Source organism: Eubalaena glacialis, chromosome 6 (genome assembly GCF_028564815.1).
Source record: "Eubalaena glacialis isolate mEubGla1 chromosome 6, mEubGla1.1.hap2.+ XY, whole genome shotgun sequence".
Lineage (NCBI taxonomy): Eukaryota > Metazoa > Chordata > Mammalia > Artiodactyla > Balaenidae > Eubalaena > Eubalaena glacialis.
In genome coordinates, this window is record NC_083721.1 from 84,606,425 (window position 1) to 84,626,666 (window position 20,242).

Consider the following 20,242-nt stretch of genomic DNA (forward strand, 5'->3'; position numbering starts at 1 on the left):
GTTTGTTTCAGATGTTGACAGGCCAGTGTAAAGCCGTGGCCAGAGGTAACAAGGGATCAAAACCATCACTGATACACAGAACAGTGATACACATATGCATGACATGATCCCACTTCTGTTAAACTCACATGCACACAGACAAGTGGAAAAAAGATTGGAAAAAAAAAATCAGTGGTATCAACATGTCTCAGATTTGCATGAAAATAGGTGGGGGGAGGAGATGTTCAAAAAACGGTGAAGAAAATGTTGATTGAACTATTGGAGGTTCTATACTCTTTCAACTTCTGTGTATGTTTAAAATTTTCCGTGATGAAAAATTTCTTAAATGTTAGCAGCAGTTCATTGATATTGGTAAGAATAAAGACTATGTTTATTTAACTTTTTTGCATATTTATTTTCCAAATATTTTACAACAAGCATATATTACTTTGCAAAGTGGAAGAAATGTTTAAAGGGGTTGGGCAGCATAGAGAACCAAAAAGAGGGCACAGGGGAGAAAGATCACTTAAATGCTCTTGGGATAAGAAAAATTAGAGCAACCGGGTTTCCAGATTTTTCTTTGATCGGACTGTTTAAAAGGCAAAAATCACAACTTTCAGATAGGGATTTTAGGGAGCCTCTTTTTGTTTTTTAAAAATTTGGGGAAATTTAAAATTCCATTTTCCCTGTTAGTGGATCCCAGCATCTGACACATGTTCCTTTACGGTTTCCCCAGTCGATGTGCGCCTGCCGTTCCAGGCTGAGATGTTCATCCAGAACGTCATCCTTGTGTTCTTCTGTGTTGGAATGATCGCGGGAGTTTTCCCGTGGTTCCTTGTGGCAGTGGGGCCCCTCATCATCCTCTTTTCAGTTCTGCACATTGTCTCCAGGTAAACAGGAAGTCTTCATGTCTTCCAGGGCAAAGGATGAAGCCAGAGTTGCTAGTCTACCCCTCTGACACAGAACACATTCTCTCTCCAGGGTTCTGATCCGAGAGCTGAAGCGTCTGGACAATATCACACAGTCACCTTTCCTCTCCCACATCACATCCAGCATACAGGGCCTTGCCACCATCCACGCCTACAACAAAGGGCAGGAATTTCTGCACAGGTTAGTTCAATGGGGGCCCGAGGGCTCAATGGGGAGCCAGCATCTCAGCATTTAATGAGAGTTTAAGAAGGCTTTCAAGGTCAGAATTCCGGATTATAAAGCTCATTACTAAGAGTATTAGTAATTTAATGATCTCTGATTAAGATTCACTTGCTTGGTGGAACTCCCTTCTGAGCAAATGGGAAGACAGAAACACAGATTTGGAGTCTGTTAGCTTTCAGTTCTGAATGGCTATATTTGATGGAGTTTTGCTTTTTTTTTTTTTTTTAATTAATTTATTTTATTTATTTATTTTTGGCTGCGTTGGGTCTTCTCTGCTGCACGTGGGCTTTCTCTAGTTGTGGAGAGCGGGGGTAACTCTTTGTTACAGTGCACGTACTTCTCATCGCAGTGGCTTCTCTTGTTTTTTTGTTTTGTTTTTTTTACTGTTTTTGGAATGGTTACTTTTATTTTTTTAATTTTTATTTTATAAATTTATTTATTTTATTTATTTTATGTTTGGCTGTGCTGGGTCTTTGTTGCTGCGCGCAGGCTTTCTCTAGTTGCGGTGAGCGGGGGCTACTCTTCGTTGCAGTGCACAGGCTTCTCATTGTGGTGGCTTCTCTTGTTGCGGAGCACGGGCTCTAGGCACGTGGGCTTCAGTAGTTGTGGCGTGTGGGCTTCAGTAGTTGTGGCTTGCAGGCTTCAGTAGTTGTCGCTCACGGGCTCTAGAGCGCAGGCTCAGTAGTTGTGGCGCATGGGCTTAGTTGCTCCGCGGCATGTGGGATCTTCCTAGACCAGGGCTCGAACCCATGTCCCCTGCATTAGCAGGGAGATTCTTAACCACTGCGCCACCAAGGAGGTCCGTGGTGGCTTCTCTTGTTGTGGTGGATTCTCTTGTTGCGGAGCACAGGCTCTAGGATCATGGGCTTCAGTAGTTGTGGCATGCAGGCTCAGTAGTTGTGGCTCACGGGCTCTAGGGCGCAGGCTTAGTAGTTGTGGCGCACGGGCTTAGTTGCTCTGCAGCATGTGGGATCTTCCCAGACCAGGGATCGAATCCGTGCCCCCTGCATTGGCAGGTGGATTGTTAACCACTGCACCAGGGAAGTCCCAGAGTTTTGCTTTTTTATTATTATTATTTTTTTTTTTTGTACTTTTTTATCTTTTGAACAGTAAAAGACATTCATTGACAGTAGACTGACATTTTATTTAGCTGTTGAGTATTGTTTGTATGAGAAATTTTTGTACATATATAGTCATTGTGGAGATTTGTGTTAACAAGAGATTGAATTAGACTAAAGGTCATTCAGTAGAGGACTGGTTAAATAAGCTGTGTTGTCCCCATGTGGTGGAATATTATATGGCCTCTAAAAAAAAAGAGACTGCTCTCTAGGTGCTGATAATGAATCATCTCCAAGGTATATTAGTGAAAGAGCAAGGTACAGATGGGCGGGTATTGTGTGCTCCTTTTAATTATGTGTCTGTATCTGTAACATTTAGAATATCTCTGAAAGGACACATAAGAAACTAATAGTTGCCACTGGAAGGGGGAACTGAGTAGCTGGAGGAGGGCAGGAGAAAGACCAACTTTTCATGATAAAACCTTTTGTACCTTGTGAATATTCTGTCCTGTAGAGTATATTATTCATTCCAAAAATTAAGTAATTAATGTTAAAAAGGAACTCTAAAATAGAAAGGTTTAGTTAAACAATTCAGAAAAATGCATCCTAACTAGTTAAACAATTCAGAAAAATGCATCCTAACTTTAAGTGAAAAAAAGTAAAATATGCTGACCGTGTACGTGTGTATGTACATACCCACAGAAATGTGAGTGCATTGAAAAAAATGCTGGGAGTAAATGCAGCAGAATATTAACTCTGGTTTTAGCTGAGTGGTGAGAGTACTGGAATTTTACATTTTCCTCTTTTATTGCATTTTCTTAATTTTCTCTAAAGTGCACATATCTTATTGTAAGGAGGGTAGTGATTTTTTTTTAAAGCAAAGCACATTTGCCCACCCAGATCTCCCACTCTGGAGTTCTAGTTGTGTGTAGGTGCCAGACCTTCAGGTGGGGCGTGATCTGCTCTCTAGGCCCCCTGGTGACAGTGGTGTCTTGCTCCTGCAGTGACAAAGGTTGTCTAGGTCTTTTTGCTCTGGTTTAAATCACTGCCCCTGGTTCTTTGCTCCATGGCCTTGGGAAACAAGTGTGTCAGCAGACAATTTCCACTTTCGGTCCAAGGTTTTCTTTTTTTCTGGTCTTGTGCCATTTCTGCAGTTTACCTGTGTAACCTCTCTTTCTTTGAGAAAATGACCCCTGACCTAAAACATTTTTCTAAAGCTTAAGCAGCCTCTTTATTTGATCTCCTTCCCTCCTGCTTTCCCTATGCTGTTGAAGTAGATATCTTTCCCTAGCATCTTTAACACGTTTCTTTGAAAGGGTAAAACTAGAAAACCCTCGTGTCCTCCTGTCTGTGGAGCCTGGAATACTCTGCACTCCTTAAGTTTCCATCTCACACTCCTGGTTACAAACAGTAGTACTTCAGTATTAGTCCTCCACCCAATAACTCACCAGAGCTTTGGCATCCTCCATGACCAGGGTTGTGTGGTACTTTATTTGCCTATTAGGTGTTCTGTCTTCCTCACAGGTACCAGGAGCTACTGGATAACAACCAGAGTCCCTTCTTCTTGTTCACGTGTGCGATGCGGTGGCTGGCAGTGCGGCTGGACCTGATCAGCATTGCCCTGATCACCACCACCGGGCTGATGATTGTTCTCATGCACGGGCAGATTCCCCCGGCCTACGCGGGGCTTGCCATCTCCTATGCTGTCCAGGTTAGTCTCTGGGATGGGGGCGTCCTCTTGCTCGTATGTTGGCCTAGGAGAGAGCTGGTAGGGGGCTCTACCCTAAGCCATTGTTTTACTTCCGACTCCTAGAGCTTTTCCCCGTCTGCTTTGGCAGTAACACTCTGAACTGGTATACAGTCAGCCCTCCACATCCACATGTTCCACATCCATAGATTCAACCAACTGCAGATCAAAAGTATTTGGGGGGAAAAATTTCCAGAAAGTTCCAAAGAGCAAACCTGAATTTACTGTAGGTGGGCAACTATTTATTTTTGCCCAACTATTTTCTACATTGTATTTATAACTATTTACATAGTATTTACATTGTATTAGGTATAATAAGTAATCTAGAGATGACTTAAAGGATACAGGAGGATGTGTATAGGTTATATGCAAATACTATGCCATTTTATATAAGGGACTTGAGCGTCCGTGGATTTTTTTTATTGGCGGGAGTCCTGGAACCAATCCCTCATGGATACTGAAGGTTGACTGTATAGGAATAAAAGGATTTAACTCTGTTGCATGTGTCTATGAAATAGGTGCTATTTTTTTCTTAAATAAATATGATTCTGAAAATGGTTTCTTAATTGTAGGTTTCTGTCTTCACTACCCTTTCACCTCTGGCCTCTTCCTAGTCTTCTAAGAAATATATATCAATACATTTCTTCTGTGTGTTTTATTTTCAGGCCCCTGATTTTCCCTATACTGTTACATATGTAAACCCTTCTGGCCCCTAGGGATGGTTGAAGGTCTTCAAATAGCTCAAAGAACAATTAGGAACTTGAGCACTGACTAGATATTTGAAGATGTTAAAGAATTGTTACTAACTTTTTAAGATGTGACAATGGTTGTTTTTAAGGAGTCTTTATATTTTAGAGAGCTATAAGCTGAAATATTTATGGGTGAAATGATAGCCTATATGGGATTTGATTCCAGATAATACGGAAGGATGGGGTGGTATAGATGAAACAATATTGGCTGTAAGTTGATAATTTTTTAAGATGGATGTTTGATACATGGGAGTTCATTATACTCTCCTCTCTATTCTTGTATACATTTGACATCTTTCTATATTGGAAAGATAAAAATAAGTAGCCAGAAGAAACCTAAGAAGAGATACGTATCTTCACAGATACCCAAAGATATTTGTCCATGTTATGCAGACTTCCTTGATTATTAGAGGTGGGGGGAGAATCTGTGTTATATATACTGTGTTTCAGAGTCCTCAGTCTGAGGCACACAGGGGCTCTGCGTTCAGTTTTGGCCCAGCCTCATTCCTCTTATTTGACCTTGCTGGAAGCATTCTCCCTGCTGCGCACAGGTTGATATTGATCTCCATTTGTTGTGACTGCTACATCAGCTGTAGGTACAAGTATGAAGCACAGCAGTTATTCAGCTACAGTTGAATTACTGGAAATTTAAAGATGGGCGGAAAGCCCTCGGATACAGGAAAGTTAGTGCCAGCAGTACCACAATGCCACCTGCATTCACTGAGAATTGCAGTTGATTGGGTGCTATTAGGCATTGTCTTAAATATTTAGAGAATGACTCGGTCCCTAAAACCAGCTGCTGCATGTGCCCAGTTAGTTCTTATAACTTGAGTTGTGATCCCTTAGATGAAGGAGGTTTTCTAGCGTTGGCCTGGTGTGTATTAATAGTAAATTCTCTCTTGGATTCTTGTTTTCTGTTATCAGTTAACAGGACTGTTCCAGTTTACTGTCAGACTGGCATCTGAGACAGAAGCTCGCTTCACTTCAGTTGAGAGGATCAACCACTACATCAAGGTCAGGCTACTACAGGCCTTTTGCTACAATCTGACTTTTCATGGAACAGTTTTACCCTTTTACAGCCTCGAGTAAATGTCCTAGGAGGATGCTTGTTTTCTCTGCCTTATCTTGTCCCACAGGAGAGGCAGCGGTCTCTCCAGCATGTGTGGAGTGGAGAAGAGAATATCTTAAGATTTTCTAAATATATTTGTGAATTGTGCCTGATTGAGAACCTATGTTCATCAGCTAATTTCCAAAGCATTCCTTTTGTTTGTTTGTTTGTTTATTTATTTATTTATTTATTTATTTATTTATTTATTTATTTTGGCTGCACAGGGTCTTAGTTGCGGTGTGCGAGCTTCTTAGTTGTGGCATGCGGACTTCTTAGTTGCGGCGTGCATGTGGGATCTAGTTCCCTGACCAGGGATCAAACCCGGGCGCCCTGCATTGGGCTCATGGAGTCTTACCCACTGGACCACCAGGACAGTCCCCGAAGTATTACTGATCTCATTAATTCAGTTAAGCTGACTAATGTAACATTTTCCTTACACTATTTAAAACCATGTATTATTTCAAGTCTTAGTCTAGTTTACTTGTTCTTAACCAGGGAAGGCCATCAGAATCCCATATGGAGCTTGAGGCAAAGACTAACACGGGCTTCATCTCTGAAGATTCTGATGCAATAGGTCTGGGATAGGACCCAGACTTCTGAAGTTTTAAAAGCTCCGTAGCTAATTCTAAACTGCATTCACAGTTCAGAAACCAGTTAATTGAGTTGGTACTGAGATGATCTAGCTCTTCCCACCTTTCCCCAGTAACCCTTGCAGTCCTGCCATGGGGCAGTGTCTTGCTGGTGTCATAGTTGGAACTCGAAAGCAATTTTCTGTAGAGAGAAGCAGAGTCCTGAGTAGTTAGGATTCTCACATTTAATCTATTTCTCAGGAGTTACCTATTTTGTGAACTGCCCAGAGACTTTATTAGCATTTATATCGTTATTTACAGATAATGAATACATTCCAAGTTCCAACTAGAACGTTGACTTACAAACATAGTTTTAAAAAACTAGCCTTTCACTGAGAACGAGTATATTATGTAAACTGCATTTTCTAGTAGAGACATGCCCTGCTGATTTATTTTGGCAATGCAACTCATCAGTCGTAGGATATTCCTTAAACTTATAAATAATTGTTATCAGAAAGAATGGCGGATGGCTATCTGATAAATCTGCTAAAAGCTGTTCTTCATGTTTATACATGAGTCTCTTGGCCCAGTGCTCTGGTCTGTGGACAATTTGTGGGTGTACATGTGGGTGTGTAGTGTTTGATTTAATATCACTGTTGGTGTGAGTCTCTTGCTCGAAAGGTCAGGGTGATGGTCAGCCGTGGTACAGAGTATACTCTGCACAAACCAGTCATATTCCTGAGGACTGGCTCCCCACTGCCAGTCCCCACCCTGGATGCCTGTCCCAACACGGAGTTTTAGACTTCAGTCTCCACCCCCGCCTGCCAGAGCACTGCAGTCTTTGGCCATTACTTCCCTATGAGGCTATAAGCTCCATGACTAGTCACCAGAGAGTTTTAAAGCATCGTGAAGTGTGACTGTTGATGACAAAAATTACCCAATGGTTGTATTAAACACAGCATTTTAAAGCTGGAATGGATTTCCAAAATCATCTAATCTATTCCCCACAGTTTGCAGATGAGAAACTAAGACAAAGAGTGAAGAAGTGATATGTCTGAGTCACGCAGCTATTAGTGGTGGAGTTTGGAGTAGAGTCTGTCTCTCCTGGACTGACTGAGAAGGCAGGATGCCAGGGTCTGATTAATGTTCAATGAATGTATTTTCCCTCCTTTGGGTTCAGGCCAGTGGTTTTCAAATGATGGAACCCTGTTTCAAGGGGAATATTTTCAAAAAATTCCAATAAAAACTGCTGTGCTTGAAGAGGGATGGAAGGCCTCATGCCTCACGTTGGCCTCCAAGGAAGTGTTTTTTTGTTTTTTTGTTTTTTTCGCTGCATTGGGTCTTTGTTGCTGTGCGGCTTTCTCTAGTTGAGGCGAGCGGGGGCTAGTCTTCGTTGCCGTGCGCGGGCTTCTCATTGCGGTGGCTTCTCTTATTGCGGAGCACGGGCTCTAGGCACGCGGGCTTCAGTAGTTGCGGTGCACGGGCTCAGTAGTTGTGGCTCACAGGCTCTAGAATGCAGGCTCAGTAGTTGTGGCTCACGGGCTTAGTTGCTCCGCAGCATGTGGGATCTTCCCGGACCAGGGCTCGAACCCGCATCCCCTGCATTGCCAGGCGGATTCTTAACCACTGCACCACCGGGGAAGTCCCTCCAAGAAGGTTTTTGTGGAAGAATTCCTTATGACAGAAGGCAGTTTGAAAGCCACTGCCCTTCCCGAGCTGCTGCTTAGTAGCCATTGTAAACTGCTAAGTGTAGAGACCACTGTACTCTGTCTCTGTCTAGTGTACTGGTGATGAGCATTCACTGCCAGGGGACTCTTTCACAGCAAGGGAACAGAGCGGCAGCTTTCTCTGTGTGGTTGCTACAGGTGTCCTGGTTTTACTTCTCTGTGACAAGGCCTTGCAGCTCCCCCAGAATCTATAGTCAGTCTGAACCAGCCACTTCTGTCTCCCCAGACTCTTTCCTTGGAAGCACCTGCCAGAATTAAGAACAAGTCTCCCTCCCCTGACTGGCCGCAGGAAGGAGAGGTCACCTTTGAGAATGCAGAGATGAGGTACCAAGAAAATCTCCCCCTGGTCTTGAAGAAAGTGTCCTTCACCATCAAACCTAAGGAGAAGATTGGCATCGTGGGACGGACGGGATCGGGTAAGGATGTCCTCTCTGGAGAAACATTTGAACCTACCAGAATCGAGTCTGGGGCCCATGATTTCCTGTTTATTGAATACCAGTCTCATCCCTTCATATCAGATTCCTGTTAGATGAGCAGTAGTGTCTCGGTCTCTGAAACCACTTTTCTAGGCTTATTTTCAACCCTGCTTTCATAACATTTAATGCTTTTTCTAATCATAAAAGTATACATTCTCAGTGCAGAACACTTGGAACATATAGCAAAGTACAAAAGGGGAAAGGCGCCCATAACTCCATTACCCAGAGATAATTACTGCAGACATTTTGGTGGATATCTTGTTAGGCTTTTTCTATCAACAAGTGTGTTTACAAAAATGAGGTCCTTTTATACACAATGTTTCATGGCCTGCTTTTAAAATTACCAAATATTTTCCATGTCAATTAATATTCTATGACATGATTTCTATGCAGCATGATATAAAATTCTATTTTATGGATGTACCATCATTTATATTAACCCTGCTCCAATTGAAGGGCATTGAGGTTGTTATCAATTTTTCACTATTATGAATAGCACTGCAGTGAGCATCCTTATTTCTATGAAGTCAAAATATACAAAAAATTTAAGGTCTTTGTGATGTGTTGCCTGTATAGCCTTATGTATCAGAAGCCAACATCATTCTAAGTAAGGAACCTATGTTCCTTTGAAGACAGAAATTATTTTCTTGATCTGACATCAGTTGCAAATAGAGACTAGGCCTTCATTTTAGGCATTTAATTTCACTCTTCTTCTTAGAAATGTGTTACTATATGCCCCTTAGATTTCTAGAGTCAAGACTTGAATAATGTGTTTCTTTCCCTCTTTCCTTCCTGAGTAACATTTCAAGATTGAGTCTTGTCTTCTTTCACTAACCTGTTCACCCTTGTGTAAGAGGTCTCTCTGAGTCACTTCTCATTAGCTTTCTGAGTTCCATGCTTCCTTGGCATCAAAACTCTTTTAGCTTTTTTTTTCTTGCCATTAAAAAAGAGTCTTTTCTAGCCAATTTACTTTAAAGAGCCTGCTAAGCAGAAAAGAAAAAGCTGCTTCCTCTTTGAAGGAATTATTTCATGTCAGAACAAGATACTGCCTCTAGGCTTGTGCATTGGAAAGAGAATGCCCAGCCAAGGAGGGTGAATGTCCCCACGGCTCTTTGCTTTCTCCCTCGAATTCCCTCTGCTACATTGGCCCCCAGGGGTGCACTGCTCCCCTGAAAGCTCTGATTGACCTCCCTTCCTGTGATTTCCCTTTAACATAGGTAAGACAGACCGAAATTTTCACCAAGACTTTATTAAACCACGGGTAGTGACAGATGAGACATAAACAAAAATAAAATAATTATAAATAGCCCGACTTACAAAGTCTAAACTGTAATCCTAATAAGCTTCTTCTGAGACTGTGTCATAGGCCCTGGCTCTCTGCCGTGGTTGTAACTGCTGTGAGGACCTCATTGCCTTTTTTTTTTTTTTTTAATTAATTTATTTTTGGCTGTGTTGGGTCTTCGTTTCTGTGCGAGGGCTTTCTCTAGTTGTGGCAAGCGGGGGCCACTCACTATCGCGGCCTCTCTTGTTGCGGAGCACAGGCTCCAGACGCGCAGGCTCAGTAGTTGTGGCTCATGGGCCCAGTTGCTCCACGCACGTGGGATCTTCCCAGACCAGGGCTGGAACCCGTATCCCCTGCATTAGCAGGCAGATTCTCAACCACTGCGCCACCAGGGAAGCCCCCTCATTGCCTTTTTTACCAGCACGTTCCATCAGTACAAAGGTAGTCTAGTCTGAGATCTTTTGTTAAAGTGGAACAACTTAACCTATTTATCTGAGCGCCATTCCTTTCTCAGCTTAAATCCTGAACCACTGCCACGGCACTGGGGAGGGCCTCCACCTCCTCCCTTCTACCTGGGTGAGGGGCCACTAACCAGATCCTCCAGTCCTGAAAAAGCCAGTTCCAGGAAAAGAGGCCTCATCAAGAACTGTCCTGCTACATGGACTCAGGTTTCCCAACTCGTTTCTGGTAGATGGGCCTGAGGACTCCTGCCTTAGGGAGATGGACGTTCTGGGTTCCCACAGGTTGTTTGACGGGGGTCAAATCTCAACAGCAGGACTGTGGCTGCAAACATTGGGGTGAGGCAGGTATTTGTGCCCTTACTGACCTCTGAATAGACAGTCACAAGGCTGCCATGAGAGGTCTTTCAGAACATGGAGCCAGAGGAGGGGAGGAGGGTCAAGAACTAGGAAAACTGCTCTAACAGATAAAAACCTGTGGTTCTGCATCTAAACTATGGGTCTGACTTGCAGAATGGTAGATAGACAGGACTATGTCAAACTTTTTTTTTTTGGTGGGGTAGAACACTGAGCTTTTAAAATATTTATATCTTTTTGACAAAGTAGTTTCAGTTCTGAGAATCCGTTTCAAGGAAATCGTGTGAGATAGGAGCAGTTTGAGCACTGACCAGGTTGCCATAGCATTAGTATAGTAAGTTTTAAATAAACTACATGTACAACATTAGAGGACTGATTAATTAGGTAAGAGTACAGCCACACGATGGAATTCGTTGCAGCCACTAAAACTCTGTCTTGAAAAGGTAATAATATGATTGAGTGCTTGCTAGGTAATGTTAAGTGGAAAAAGCAGTTACAATATTATTTCTCTGGTATGATCTCAACTCTGAGGAAAAAACTAAAAGTAAATGTGTCCAAAAAAAAAAAAGCAGTAGTGAGATTATGGGAGATTGATGTTAAATCTGCTTGAATCACTTGTATCATTTTTTAAATGAAGAGTCAATTAAGGGACTTCTCTGGTGGCGCAGTGGTTAAGAATCCGCCTGCCAATGCAGGGGGACACAGGTTCGATCCCTGGTCCAGGAAGATCCCACATGCTGTGGAGCAACTAGGCCCGCACGCCACAACTACTGAGCCCACGTGCCACAACTACTGAAGCCCACGTGCCACAACTGCTGCAGCCCATGTGCCCTAAAACCTGCGTGCCACAACTACTGAGCCCATGTGCCACAACTACTGAAGCCCACCTGCTCTAGGGTCCATGTACCGCAACTACTGAGCCCGCGTGCTGCAACTACTGAAGCCCGTGCACCTAGAGCCCCTGCTCCACAACAAGAGAAGCCACCACAATGACAAGCCCACGCACCGTCGAAGAGTAGCCCCTGCTTGCCGCAACTAGAGAAAGCCTGCACGCAGGAACGAAGACCCAATGCAGCCAAAAAAAAGAGTCAATTAAGCAAAGCTGTTCTGCTTATCACTGTGATACTGAACTCGCTATTTTATCCCTCAAACCTGCTTTTCTACCGCATTTTCCTATTGTGGTAGAGAATCTATAGCCACTCATTTTCTCAAGCCCAAACCACCTTCCCTTGTATGTTTAGCCGGGAACTTCTTCCATTTCCCAGCTGCCACGGCGATGCAAGGCCTTGTCTTGTTTCTCTCTCAGCTAAGATAAGGGGACAGAAGAGAGAGAAGACAGTTTGTCCTCTGACTTGCCACTAGCTCCTTGCTGTCTGTTCTCACTTTGCCTGAGAAGCATTAACCCTGTGTACCTGTTCCTAAGGTGAAAAGGAGGCGTTTCTCCATTTTACTCTCTTGAGAGTATAACGGTCCCTCCCACTCCTTCTCAGGCTGGAGCTGTGTGATGTAAATGTGTATGCTTGGTAGCTCAGGAAAGTTCATTGTTTTTTGGGGGGTTTTTTTGGCTGCACCACGCAGCATGTGGGATCTTAGTTCCCCAACCAGGGATCAAACCCGTGCCCCCTGCAGTGGAAGTGTGGATTCTTAACCACTGGACCGCCAGGGAAGTCCCAGGAAAGTTCATTGGTTTTTGTTTTTGTTTTTGTTTCTGGCTATCATTTTATACATTATCTGAGTTAATCAGTTGAAATAATGATTGAACAGAAATAGAAAAATAGATGATGTTGCCCTGAGAATAAACCAGTTTTGTCTTCACAGAATTTGCTAATTGAACGACTTTTCTGCCCGTCTTCTGACTCATCAGGGAAGTCCTCTCTGGGCATGGCCCTCTTCCGTCTGGTGGAGTTATCTGGAGGCTGCATCAAGATCGACGGAGTGAGAATCAGTGATATCGGGCTTGCTGACCTCCGGAGCAAACTCTCCATCATTCCCCAAGAGCCGGTGCTCTTCAGTGGCACTGTCAGGTGAGGAGCTCAGCACCCACATGTTTCGTGCCACATTTCAGGCCAGGTGGGCATGTTAGGGCCCCCATCGGGGACTGAGATCTAGTGGCCTCTGATGTAGCGCTTTCCCACGACACCACGTGCTCCCCATCACAGAAGGGGCAGCTCCAGTGTGCAAGCCATCTCATTAGCTAAGTGGGGCCCAGAAGCCCTGCAACGTGGTGGTAAGAAGTCAGAGAGATCTGGGCTCTGTGTCTTAGACAAGTTAACCACTCCTAAGCTTGTTTTCTCCTCCATGAAATGGGGATACTACTAAGCCCTGTTGTTGTGAAGATTGAATAAATTTGTGCAAATTTTATACAAGCACAGAGGCTGGCAGAGGGCGAGCATCCTATACGTGGTAGCAGCCATCATTGTCCTCCCCATGCTGTACTCTCTTCTAGGTACACTCCAAGTCACAGTTCTCACGATGGTCTTCAGGCATTATTACTCCTCACGTTTTTTCATCTTCCAGTATCTTCCCCCGCCTTTGGTTCTTACTCTAGAATGATGCCTGTCTCTGAAATCTGCCAGATTGCCAAAGATAAAATAACTAAGAAGGAAATATGTTTAACCCCGTTATCTTTTCCTATGCTTTATTCTACCTTTAGCCTGAAGCTTCTGCCTCCTAAAAACAATGTGTTTCCATAATTTGAGTCCATTTCTATTTAAGTTGACTCCTTCTAAATAAAAACACCTTTAACTATACAGTTGACCTAGATACGACTCCTTTTTTTAAATCACTCTAAAAGTGATATTGCCATTCCCTCTTTAATTTTTAGCAGTTTCCAAAAAAAAAAAAAAATGGTACCAACTTAATTTCAAATAACCACAGGCAATGTTCAAACTTGTCTTTAAAACTAGGCCTCCACACCCCCCCCCCTTTCTTCAGAAGTGGCACTTGAACCCACTGATTCAAGGAGGTTTGGTGGATAAACTGACTTCTCACCTGCATTCATGTGAGGTGAACGCTCTTGGGTGTGTTTACTTTGGCATTTCTCTAAAGCACTAATGAATTTGGACAGCATAGACTGGATCTGTTGATGAGGAGGTCATTCCCTTTGGGTACTGAGATAACAAGGTCAAACAAGCAACATTAAAGAGAATTAAAACTTATTGAAGACTCAGGTCTAAAATTAAGAAATTGAGAGGTGTTGCCAAATCTGCTCTTCCTTCCCATAAATCTCTCTATTTTTAGAGGCCACAGGAATGCCTTTGAGAATAAAATTAACCTTATAATTTTGACTCAGGAAAAATAACCATATTTTTCTTAATTTTTTAAATCATCATTTAGAAGAGAACTAGGATATATGACAAACCCACAGCCAGCATCATTCTCAGTGGTGAAAAACTGAAACCGTTTCCTCTAAGATCAGGAACAAGACAAGGTTGCCCACTCTCACCACTGTTATTCAGCATAGTTTTGGAAGTTTTAGCCACAGCAATCAGAAAAGAAAAAAATAAAAGGAATCCAAACTGGAAGAGAAGAAGAAAAACTGTCACTGTTTGCAGATGACATGATACTATACATAGAGAATCCTAAAGATGCTACCAGAAAACTACTAGAGCTAATCAATGAATTTGGTAAAGTAGCAGGATACAAAATTAATGCACAGAAATCTCTTGCATTCCTACACACGAATGATGGAAAATCTGAAAGAGAAATTAAGGAAACACTCCCATTTACCATTGCAACAAAAAGAATAAAATACCTAGGAATAAACCTACCTAAAGAGACAAAAGATCTGTATGCAGAAAACTACAAGACACTGATGAAAGAAATTAAAGATGATACAAACAGATGGAGAGATATACCATGTTCTTGGATTGGAAGAATCAATTTTGTGAAAATGACTATACTACCCAAAGCAATCTACAGATTCAATGCAATCCCTATCAAACTACCAATGGCATTTTTCACAGAAGTAGAACAAAAAATTTCACACTTTGTATGGAAACACAAAAGACCCCAAATAGCCAAATCAATCTTGAGAAAGAAAAACGGAGCTGGAGGAATCAGGCTCCCTGACTTCAGACTATACTACAAAGCTACAGTAATCAAGATAATATGGTACTGGCGCAAAAACAGAAATATAGATCAATGGAACAGGATAGAAAGCCCAGAGATAAACCCATGCACCTATGGTCACCTTATCTTTGGTAAAGGAGGCAAGAATATACAATGGAGAAAAGACAGCCTCTTCAATAAGTGGTGCTGGGAAAACTGGACAGGTACATGTAAAAGAATGAAATTAGAACACTTCCTAACACCATACACAAAAATAAGCTCAAAATGGATTAAAGACCTAAATGTAAGGCCAGACACTATAAAACTCTTAGAGGAAAACATAGGAAAAACACTCTTTGACATAAATCACCACAAGATCCTTTTTGACCCACCTCCTAGAGAAATGGAAATAAAAACAAAAATAAACAAATGGGACCTAATGAAACTTAAAAGCTTTTGCACAACAAAGGAAACCATAAACAAGACGAAAAGAGAACCCTCAGAATGGGAGAAAATATTTGCAAATGAAGCAACTGACAAAGGATTAATCTCCCAAATATACAAGCAGCTCATGCAGCTTAATATCAAAAAAACAGGGGCTTCCCTGGTGGCGCAGTGGTTGAGAATCTGCCTGCTAATGCAGGGGACACGGGTTCGAGCCCTGGTCTGGGAAGATCCCACATGCCGCAGAGCAACTAGGCCCGTGAGCCACAACTACTGAGCCTGCGCGTCTGGAGCCTGTGCTTCGCAACAAGAGAGGCCCGCGCACTGCAATGAAGAGTGGCCCCCACTTGCCGCAACTAGAGGAAGCCCTCGCACAGAAACGAAGACCCAACACAGCCAAAAAAATAAATAAATAATAATTAAAGGTGCTAATAATTAAAAAAAACAAAAGAAAAAACAAACAACCCAACCCAAAAATGGGCAGAAGACCTAAATAGACATTTCTCCAAAGAAGATACACAGATTGCCAACAAACACATGAAAGGATGCTCATCACTAATCATTAGAGAAATGTAAATCAAAATTACAATGAGGTATCACCTCACACCGGCCAGAATGGCCATCATCAAAAAATCTACAAACAATAAATGCTGGAGAGGGTGTGGAGAAAAGGGAACCCTCTTGCACTGTTGGTGGGAATGTAAATTGATGCAGCTACTAGGGAGAGCAGTATGGAGGTTCCTTTAAAAACTAAAAATAGAATTACCATATGACCCAGCAATCCCACTACTGGGCATATACCCTGAGAAAACCATAATTCAGAAAGAGACATGTACCACAGTGTTCATTGCAGCTCTATTTACAATAGCCAGGCCATGGAATCAACCTAAGTGTCCATTGACAGATGAATGGATAAAGAAGATGTGGCACATATATACAGTGGAATATTATTCAGCCATAAAAAGAAACGAAATCGAGTTATTTGTAGTGAGGTAGATGGACCTAGTCTGTCATACAGAGTGAAGTAAGTCAGAAAGAGAAAAACAAATACCGTATGCTAACACATATATATGGAATCTAAAAAAAAAAAAAAAAAGTTTCTGATGAACCAAGGGGCAGTACAGGAATAAAGACACAGACGTAGAGAATGGACTTGAGGGCACGGGGACGGGGAAGGGTAAGCTGGGACAAAGTGAGAGAGTGGCATTGACATATATACAGTACCAAATGTAAAATAGATAACTAGTGGGAAGAAACTACATAGCACAGGGAGATCAGCTCAGTGCTTTGTGACCACCTAGAGGGGTGGGATAGGGAGGGTGGGAGGGAGACGCAAGAAGGAGGGGATATGGGGATATATGTATACGTATAGCTGATTCACTTTGTTATACAGCAGAAACTAACACAACATTGTAAAGCAATTATACTCCAATAAAGATGTAAAAAATAATAATAAATTTTAAAAAAAGAAGAGAACTAGGAAATAAGGCATGTTAAACATTAGACTTCCCTTGAATATGCTGCCACCGAGAAGTATCAGTGTTCATTTCAAATTTTTACAGCACTTCATTTGGGTCTGTGACTCGGGCTTCTGGAGTTAATGGTTAAGAATTGACCTGCTGGCTGCTGTTTGTAGAACACTGTGGAAGCACAGCCTTCGTGGGAGATGGGGCCATTTGTTATCAACTCCAGAGATATGTTGCCACTTGATGGACAAGCTCAGTGGCTGGTGTGCTGTTGACTGAGTTTTTAGTAATTGAGCTCGGAGCACTGTTTGGTTAGTCGGCTGTGCAAACCTAGGAAATCATATAAGTTTCACTTTCTACCTGCTGTAATTTTGACTTTTTAAGTCAGTAGTGAGGACAAATTAAATCCCAGACCTTCTATCTTCGCTTTATCCTCTCAGGTTTCTCATAGGTTTAAAAGAATATCCAGCTTTTGGTGTTCTTTTGCTTTTGTTAGAAAATTAGAAGGCCTATAATGAGTTTCCCAAGGCAAAGGCAGGGTAGATCAGCTGCTTCCTCAGCTATCTCCAGGAGACTCTGAATTTGGAAACTGTCTCTCCACTGCCTTTAACCAGCATTGGGGGTGCATACCTCTCCTGGAGATACCGACATGCAGTTAAAACATATCAGGAGCTCTTAGAGGGAAGTCAAGGTAAAACCAAAATCAAACAGAACTCAGAGAATTTTGCAAGTTAAACATTTCTGAATTGTTCTGCATACAAATATAAATAAATCATAGACCGGATCATTTAGGGGCACAGTCCTCCCTAGGTTAGCCAGAACCTCAGTCCATTCCAATAGCTCATCCAGCCCTCCCTCATCCAACTGTTTGGGTTTGAATTGTAGGGCCTGTGTTTCTGTGGCCAGTGCCTTTCCCCTGCCTTTTGCCCTGATGGTTGGCTCCAGGAAGAGAGGTCCCTTCTCATCCAGCCCTAACACTTTTGTTGACCTTCCCTCTTTCGTGGTCCTGGCAGTACTTTTCTTTCCCCAGAGGACCTGTGCTTCCTGGTCTCAGGAAGCCTATCTCTTTGCCTCTGCCCTAACCAGCTCCTGCTCAAATGCTTTCCATCCTTGTGGACTGTCTGCAGCCTGCCTTGGCTGGTGGTTAATCTGCCCCTTAGTGAGACTAGTTGTCCTCAGCTGTCACTCTAGCGTGTCTCTGAGTCTCAGTCTCCTTGTGGGGGGTGAGCACTTCTCATCACCTGGAGCACCTCTGCCTGGCATCCCTTCGTTAGCAAGAGGCAGTGTTCTCAGTTCTTCCTGTTCAGATGCTCTCTCTCCTTTTCCAACTGCCCATTAACTTTTTTTTTTTCTTTCTGCTTTTGAGGAATATTTCAAGCTCTCAACTCAAAATCACAACAAAAACAACTGAGCCCACAACTGACCCACTCTGCTTTGGTTCATTCTGGGCCCAGACACCTTCAAGCAGAAGCACCTAGTGCTCTAGAGGGAATGGAAGTTGCTCCAGATTTGAAGCAGAATCTTAGAATCTCAAGGTCTTTCATTTGTCTTTGAATTATTCTGTTGTTTAAGGGACCCTCTTTTACTTTTTTTGACGTCTTAGTCCCTTAGTGGAACCGGAGAATCCCCCAAAGCTTCTAATCTCAATGTCAGAAAGTAATGCTAAGTCTAGGATCACTATATGAAGAACACTAGATGTTATCTAACTTTTGTGGAAGTCCTTCTGGCTGGGGGTATATGGGAAATCTCTGTACCTTCTTCTCAATTTTGCTGTGAACCTAAAACTGCTCTAAAAAAAATTGTCTTTAAAAAAAAGAAAGAAAAAGGTCCTTTGGTGCCAGATATTGCTGCTCTAAAGAACAACAACAACAATAGTAGTAGCTAAGCATATTGAGGACTTATTATGCGGTGAATTGTCCTAAGCATTTAAATTGTATTAATTCATCAAATACTCAAAACTCAAATGAGGTAGGCACTATTATTAAGCCTATTTTATAGATGAAGAAGCTAAAACCCAGAGTGGTTAAATAATTTGCCCAAAGATAAGAACCTGGGCTGTCTGGCTGAGAGCCTGGGCTCTCCCTCACTCCGCTCACTGTATTGTCTCTGAAGTTATCACCACAGCCCCCTTAATCACTACCTCGAGAGGTAATCTCTTTCTCCAAAAACTAGGGTTGCGCCTGCTGCTGCAGGGGTCTTGACCATTAGTTACCTTTCTTTTTCTGACATCTTCAAAATCTCATCTGCTTTCAGATTTGCACAGCCTCTGTACCCCTTCTTGAAAAAAATTTTCACACAGCCTCCGCTGTTCTCTTTAGTCTTTTTCATGTACTCTACTCTTACCTAAAAGCCAAACCTTGTTTCTGAATAACTATTTTGAGTTTTCCTTTAACTTCCTGAGAGACGAAGGTCTGAGGGTCCCGTAGTCTCCTGTCCTGAGGCTGAGGCTGCAGGGAGGCACCCACCACCGACAGAGGACGATGTGGTTCAGCATGGTGTCTTCTGTGTGCCCGGAGGGGATTGCTGTATCCTCAAACACCCCGGGAGATACTCTTGACCTTATTCAGTAGTAGTCAATAGGTAAACTTAGAATACTGCTAAAAATAACATATAAAGAACCAAAGATGAAAATGCACTTTGAGCAACATAGGACTCCAGGAGTTCTGACTGTTAAAAATAAGTGCCTTCATGCTCAGATGCTTTTCTTACTCTCCATCTACCCAGCTGAGTACTTGATGCAGTGGATGCATAACTTTGCTTTCATTTGTATCTGTGGGTCAGACCAGGACCGTCTGGCCCCTCTACTGAGGGTATATATATTTTTTTCATTCCTGATTGAGTTCCCTGTTGAGATCAGTCTGGTCTGCCTTAATGTGTATGTTTACCACCTGCTGGTGTACGTAAATATTCCTTACATATCTGGAACCCATTGCTTAGTCTTGGGAGTCTCCTTCAGCTGGTGTGATGGGCCTGGGCGGGGTTGAATGCCAAGCCCCTCTATGTGTCTGCCAAGTCTGATGGGGCAGCTGCTCAGTGAGCAGTACACTCTTGTGTACTTACTATTTGTCTCGTAAGAGGTATCTGATGAATTACTAGATGTATTTGTATTCTTGGCATGCTGCAACAAAGTACCACAAACTGGGTGGCCCAAAACCACAGAAATTTATTCTCTCACAGTTCTGGAGGCTAGAAGTATGAAATCAAGTTGTCAACAGGGCTATGCTCCCCCTGAAACCGGTAGGATCCTTCCTTGCCTCTAGTACATTCTAGTGGTTTGCCAACAGTCTTTGGTGTCCTTGGCTTGTAGACTCATCATCCCAGTCTCTGCCTCTGTTGTCACATGGGCCCTCTCATTCTGTGTCTCTGTCTTTATGTGGCTCTCTTATAAGGACATCAGTCCTACTAGATTAAGGGTCCACCCTACTTCATTACTCCAGGATGACCTCATCTTAACCAATACCATCTACACTGACCCTATTTCCAGATAAGGTCACATTCTTAGGTACTGAGGGTTAGATTTCAACATATCTTTTTGGGGGATACTCTTCAACCCATGACACTAGGCATCACTGTACAGTATTAAAGAACACTTCCTAGACTAAGTCTAGGGGAACTCTATA

The 20,242-nt window shown here is 42.6% G+C and overlaps 1 protein-coding gene across 2 annotated transcripts in view; it reads left to right on the forward strand.

Moving 5' to 3' along the window:
- Positions 1–20,242, forward strand: part of ABCC5 (ATP binding cassette subfamily C member 5) — an 86,998-nt gene that overhangs the window by 58,058 nt on the left and 8,698 nt on the right. For both annotated transcript variants that reach the window (XM_061194428.1, XM_061194429.1), the window contains exons 21-26: positions 716–869; positions 961–1,089; positions 3,714–3,900; positions 5,610–5,699; positions 8,316–8,505; positions 12,527–12,686. In XM_061194428.1, the coding sequence (XP_061050411.1) occupies positions 716–869; positions 961–1,089; positions 3,714–3,900; positions 5,610–5,699; positions 8,316–8,505; positions 12,527–12,686 (910 nt within the window). The remainder of the gene's footprint in view (positions 1–715; positions 870–960; positions 1,090–3,713; positions 3,901–5,609; positions 5,700–8,315; positions 8,506–12,526; positions 12,687–20,242) is intronic.